Source organism: Chrysochloris asiatica, unplaced genomic scaffold, assembly GCF_000296735.1.
Source record: "Chrysochloris asiatica unplaced genomic scaffold, ChrAsi1.0 scaffold00077, whole genome shotgun sequence".
In the NCBI taxonomy this organism is placed as follows: Eukaryota; Metazoa; Chordata; class Mammalia; order Afrosoricida; family Chrysochloridae; genus Chrysochloris; species Chrysochloris asiatica.
The window spans coordinates 3473609-3480441 of NW_006408595.1; the positions used below are offsets into that span (position 1 = coordinate 3473609).

Sequence of the window (6833 nt, forward strand, 5' to 3'; positions counted from 1 at the left end):
GGCACTTAACAACAACAACAACAACAGCACGTTAAAGTTGGATAATGAATAAGGAAGACCATAGAAGAAATGAAGCATTTGAATTTTGGTGTTGGTGGTAAATATTGAAAGTGCTATGGACTGCCAGAAGAAAAATATATCTGTCTTGGATGAAGTATAGCCAGAATGGTTCTTAGAAGTGAGGATGTTGAGACTCATCTCTTCTACTTTGGCCATGTTGTCATGAGGGATTGGTCCTTAGAGAAAGGCATTATGCTTAGTAAAATGGAGGCTAAATGAAAAGAGGAAGGCTAGATGCATTTTTAGTAATGTTGTTGTTGTTAAGTGCCGTTGAATCGATGCCGACCCATAGCAACCCTGTGTAGGGTTTCCAAGTGAACTTGAACCACCGACCTTGCAGTTCAAACAACTTTGCACAGTGCCACACCAGGACTTTTTTTTAGTAATAGAGCCTTAATATTTAATGTTAGAAGAGTTGACACAATGGTAGCAAACAGCAGGATGGTACAGGACTGAGCAGTGTTTTGTTCTGTTGTGCAAACGATCATGGTGAGCTGGAACTTACTGGAAGGCACTTAACAATAGTAACTACAAAGTAAACTGTCAAGCTTTTTATCTCTAAGAAGAACATCTTTCTCTGATAATTGTCTTCTATATATTGCTATTAACCTTGTTTTATTTTCCCCTTACCTCAACTATAATAAGAACTTAACTAATTTTCACACCTCCTCTCTTGTTTAATTTCATTCCATCTTTTCTCTGTGCTTGAATTAATCCTTCTAAGGTGTGGTTCTTACACATCAACTTCAATAGTTCCACCCACCCTACTCTGTTTCACTTCCTATTCACATTCAACTGATCTTATTTTTCTTCCAGATTCCATTCACATGCTTGCTTCTCTATGTATTCAATGCATATTATGTGTCTCTTACATTCTAAATGGAGTCCAGGTGTGGTGCCTTTGAATAAGCACTGGATCTAAAGACTGGTTTGAACTGCAAAGTAGGTGGTTCAAACTCACCAGGCCCTCTTCAGAAACCCTTTATAGGTTGCTGTGAGTTGGAACCAATTGGATCACACTTAACAACAACTACATTCTAAATTCTGTGATAGCTGCTGAGGTTTGAGAAAGAGACATCCTGCTATTAACACAAACTCAAACATAGAAGGATATATAAATAGTTAATTACTGGAGATTATAATAATATTTATGGAGACATAACAAATTGACTCAAAGGAAAAGGTGAGAGGTTGCAATATTGGAGTTTGAAGACTGAATAGGGCTAGCCTGGTAGAAAGTTTAGGAAGGTCATTTCAAACAGTAGAAAGCACAGTTTGTGCTGGCGTGAGTGAAATGTAGACTTGGGAGGAGAGCCTGGGAATGAATGTGGAAAGGTATGCACAAGCAGGAATGAAAAGGACCTTGATGCATTGCTAAGCAATTTGTGTTTTTCCATAAGTCAATTAAAATTCATTAAAGGTGTTCACAAATTGTAGTGGCACGATCGATCACATTTACAGTGTTATTAAATGCCGTTGACTCAGTTCTGATTCATAGCAACACACCAGTATATAGACGCTGTTTTTGTTAAGTGCTGCTGAGTCAGTTCCGGCTCATAATGACCCTGTATAGGGCTTCTGAGGAGCACTGGTGAGCTTGAACTGCTGACCATATGGTTCAAACTGACCTTGCAGTCCAGTGCATTAACTCGCAGCACCACACCAGGACTCCCAGTATATATATATATATATATATATATATAAAGTATTGGAAGAGTATGTTGTTGTTAAGTGCTGTCGAGTCAGTTCCGACCCATAACAACCCTGTAAAGGGTTTCTGAGGAGTGGTTGGTGAGCTTAAAATACCGGCCTTGCAGTTCACACCAACTTTGCAGGCCAGCACATTAACCCACAGCACCACATTAGGAAGATTATAAGGATAAGCATTTATCTAATAAAGAATGTGTAGTATACAGATAGATCTATTTCTCTAGTAGGTATATGCTTACCCTTATACTCTTCCTATACTTCCATACAATACTATACCAAACCATACCATACCACTGTATATCAATGAGTAACTATGTTCTCAGTGCTCCAATAGTTTTGAAGTTGAATATGATTTTTGATTTGCACATGTGTACTTTACACATACCTAGGAGTCCTAAAGTGCACATTGGGGTCCTGGTATGGTGATACAGGATAATGCGTTGAACCACAAGGTTGGCTTGAACTGTAAGGTCAGCAGTTCAAACTCACCAGCCTCTTTGGAAATCCTACACAGGCTCACTATAAGTCAGAACTGACTCAATGGATTTAACAGCAACAACTAGTGTATATTTACTGATTAATTAATTAGACCATACTTAGATTTCCTTATTTGTAGGAATGGTATATGTAACAACAAATCTGTCTAATTCAGAAACCAACCCAGGAACACACAGTGCACCTGATTCTGTCCCTTAAGTTTCTGTTAATCTAGTACTGTCCTGTCCACCCCTCTGTTTTTATATAACACTAGCTTATTGGCGAGACTAAGTCAATTGCTTTAATAATAAAGATCCAGTTATTTGAATAAAACATTTTCATCATTTTATGAAATATCATTTAACTTGTTCTTTCTTGTCTTGGTGTTAATTCTGGAGGTAAAAAAATGAAAATTCTTAAGAAGGAACATAAGCAAATTGGGAAGAAGTATACAGAGGAGCTTTAGCAGGAATATAAAATCACACTGATAAAAGCAATAAATGGAACTGAGTTTCTTTATCAGAAGAGACACATGAGAATACGATACTTGTATTGAAATCTACTTATTTATAGCTTATAGCAATAATAATACCTAACACAAGTACTGGAGTCCTGGTGTGGTGCTGTGGGCTAATGCATCAGACTGCAAAGTCTTTTGAACTGCAAGGTCGGTGGTTCAAGCTCACCAGCTGCTCCTTGGAAACCCTATACAGGGTCCCTATGGGTTCGAATCAACTCAAAGGCACTTAACAACAACAACACAAGTACAGTCCTTTTGAGGTTTTTAAACAAAACTATATGCAGTCTACCATCATAATATCAAAACTCGAATCTTGTTTTTTTCCACTATTGTATCCTGCTGCTCTTTTATTTTAACTTTCATCTGACCTTTATTGTAGCCCACATAACTTTGAGCTTTTCTAAAGTTATCCATTGTTGCATGAAAATCTTCCTATTCTTAAACCATCGCCCACTCATACAAAAAGAGATTGTTTGCTGTAGAAAATTCCTCCCGTGTACTAAGTTCTTTAAATTCAGTAAACCTCCATACATACTCTCTACTTTATTTTCAACAATGAACTATTTTTGTAAATCCCTGTGTGCTTGGGGTTATTTCTGTGATTGAGATTATAGTTTAGGGAAAGTACAATATGTATATCATTGTGATTTCTATAAGTGATGATCTGTTCAGCTTCAATGTTTACGAGAAAAATAGGCCTTTATCTACTTACTGACTTATATACATATTTATTTCTTAATTTAGACATGTCAGAAGAATCCAGGGTGGACACTGAATCACAGCATAAACTAAATATGGTTAAAAAGCAGTGTTTCCGGAATGATATTCACAAATTGGTCCTAGCAGCTTTGAACAGGGTATGTTGACTCTAGGTCTTCTGACTTTATACTGGATCTAGAATATTCTTGAATTTGGGGGACTGGGGAACTTTTTAATTTTAAGCTTTTAATCATCTGTTTACTATGACAGTAAGAAGTTATGTGGCTAGAGCTGTAGCCGTGAAAATAAGGGAGTAGTGGTTGAAGGGAGGAGCCATTTCAGTTAAGTGTACCATCAGACCTAGACAAGGCCTTCTTGGTTGCAAGTATTAGAAAGCCATTCAAGCAGCTCAAGTAAACTCAGTCAAAAAGAAAACTGGAATTCAAAATGCAGCTAGGCCTCTTGAGTCATGTCAGCAACTAAAGCTGTGGGTTCCTTTGGCTTCTTTCCACTGCTTGATTTTCTTTTCTGGACTTTGTAATAAAAGATTCATGAAGACATATGGAGCACAACAAGAAAATCTTTGATTCTCTATGCTCATTTTCACTGCTTTCTTCAGAGATAACCACTTTTGAAATGGTTTAGTATATGCATTGTTTCTTCCAGTTTTAGGCATTTGCATATCTATGTACATTTGTGATATAATGTTTGTGGTTTAAGTGTCTTCCAGTTGGTTCTGACTCATAGGAACCCTGTATAGGGTTTCCGAGGAGCAATTGGTAAGTTTGAACCATCGACCTTGTGGTTCAAATTGACCTCATGGTCCAGTGTATTATTCCACAGTGCCACACCATTATATAATTATAATTAAATTACGAGCAAATCATCTAAGTATGAAGAAAGATGAAAACAGGAATTACATTTATAGTGTGCAACATAAACAATATTGGCAAAACTAAGAGGGTTTGGAGGTTTATTATAAGATGAATTGGGTCTTTCTAAAAATATGAATAAAGATTTCATGATTAGGGTTAATACTTTTTGAAAGGAAGAGAGCATTCAAGGTACTTAATGGAAATAATTCCTTTTGATCTGGTATTCTTTAAAAAGTATGAATAAGTAACTGACTGCGAACCTCAAGGTCAGCAGTTCGAAACTACCAGCTGTTCTGTGGGAGAAAGTTGAGGCTTTTTGATCCCATAAAGATTTACAGCCTCAGAAACCCTGTACAGAGTTACTATGAGTCGGAACTGACTCCACGGCACATAACCACCACCACCACCAAAGTGATTTAAAAATTCAGTTTGTAAACTGAACTTTATAATTTCCTGTGATACGTTTGAACAATTTATGTTAAAAAATTAGTATGATTCTTGAATATAGCAACATAATAGAATAAATTCAATACCAGAAATATTGAGAAATGAGGTATGTGTCATAAACTATGTTAGACAGTGGGGGAAAACGATGGATATGCTTTGTCATGGTTCTTCTAATATGGCTAGGAGAAAAGCAGATATGCGTAAAATCAGGTATTCTATATTAGCACTTTATGAGCGATGCTAGTTTTAGTATTCTGAGAACATAGAGGAGGAAACAGATAATTTTTTTCATGGTTTATGTTGGAGAGAAGCAAGAGCTACCAGAAGAGCTTTTCAAATAACTCTGATTCCAGTTAACCAACATTTTCTAAAGTTATTGAGTACAAGTATGATATAATGGAAAGAGCCAGGCAGGAGTCAAGAGAGCCAGCTCTGCCAGTAAGTACTGTTGTGTTTTTAAAAAAAGAAAACCACTCAGTTTCTGAGTCTTATTTATTTTATTTTATTTTTTGCTACAATCTACAAGAAGTGGTTCTTAACATTTGGTTGCATGCCAGCACTAGAGTAATGACTCACTAGACAGTGACTATAATTTGGGGACGAGAAGTTAATGACTATCATATGGGAGCAATTCATGTTGTCATTGTTAAGTGCCATCAAGTTGGTTCCAATTCACAGACACCCTGTATAGAGTTTCCAAGATCAAATGGTGAGCTTAGACCGCCTACCTTGCTGTCCAGTACATTAACCCACAGAGCCACAGATTGTTGTTATTGTTGTTGTTAAGTGCCGTCGAGTCAGTTTTGACCTCAGGGTTTCCAAAGCTGTAAATCTTTATGGGAGTAGAAAGCCTTATCTTTCTCCCACGGAGCAGGTGGTAGTTTCGAACTGCATATAGGGTCACCGAAATGACATTATTTTATTTTAAAAAGCTCTTTATTATTATTAGTCCCCTAATTATTCATTATTATTGAGAACAAATGTTCTAAATGATGTAAGGGATTCCTGTAAAATTCTGGATCCTGAGAAACAGCAATCAAGAAAGCAAAGGATGCCTTCCATTAACCAAATCTACTCCAAAGACCTTGTTAAAGCTTTAAACAGTGAAATATGATAATTAAGGTGAATCTAACTCAAACTTGATTTTCTCAATCACTTCAGATGCCTTCAAAAATTGAATAGTGAAAAAGACAAAAGAAAAATGGATGCATTCAAACTGTGGTATCGGTGAAGAATATTAAATATGAGGGGGCTTCAAAAAGTTCATGGAGAAATGCAGTGAAAGATCATGGAATATTTCCCAAAACTTTATGAGCCCCCTTATATACCATGGGTTGCCAAAAGAATGAGTAAATCAGTCTTAAAAGAAATACAACTGGAATGTCCCATAGAAGTGAGAATGGAGAAATTTCAACTCGATTACTTTGAGTATGTCATCAGGAAAGGTCGCTTTCTGGAAAAGAACATCATGTTTGGCAAAGTAGAATTTCAGGAAATTGAGGAAAATACTCAATAAGATGGATTGACACAGTTGTTGTTGTTGCTAATTGCCATCGAGTTGTTTTCAACTTATAACAGCCCTGTATAGGGTTTCCAGGGAGCAGCTGGTGGGTTTGAACTACCAAACTTGGTTCAAAACCAAAAAGGTTCAAAGTGACTTTGTGCTCCAGTGCTTCATCCCCAGGGTGCCACACCAGGAATCCCTAACAAAACCCTCAGATATACAAATAATCATGAAGATGATGCAGGACTGGGACATTTTTGTTCTGAAGCCCAGTTATTACCACTGTTATTCAAAATTAGGCACCAACCACTAAAGCCAGTGAGGATGAATAGAAGAATTCTACCAACTTCTTCAATCTGAAATTGACCAAACATGCGATCAGGATGTATTGATCATTACTAGTGATTGGAATGCAAAGGTTGGGAGTAAAGAGGAAGGATCAGTGGTTGGAAAATATGGCCTTGGTGATAGAAATGATGCTGGAGAATGCATGATAGAATTCTGCAAAACCAATGATTTGTTCATTTCAAATACCTTCTTT

At 36.8% G+C, this 6833-nt stretch overlaps 1 protein-coding gene across 1 annotated transcript in view; it reads left to right on the plus strand.

Annotated features, from left to right (window-relative positions):
• Positions 1-6833, plus strand: part of LRRK2 (leucine-rich repeat kinase 2) — a 254242-nt gene that overhangs the window by 42348 nt on the left and 205061 nt on the right. Inside the window, 1 exon segment of the mRNA XM_006865300.1 lies at positions 3512-3624. Within this exon segment, the coding sequence (XP_006865362.1) occupies positions 3512-3624 (113 nt within the window).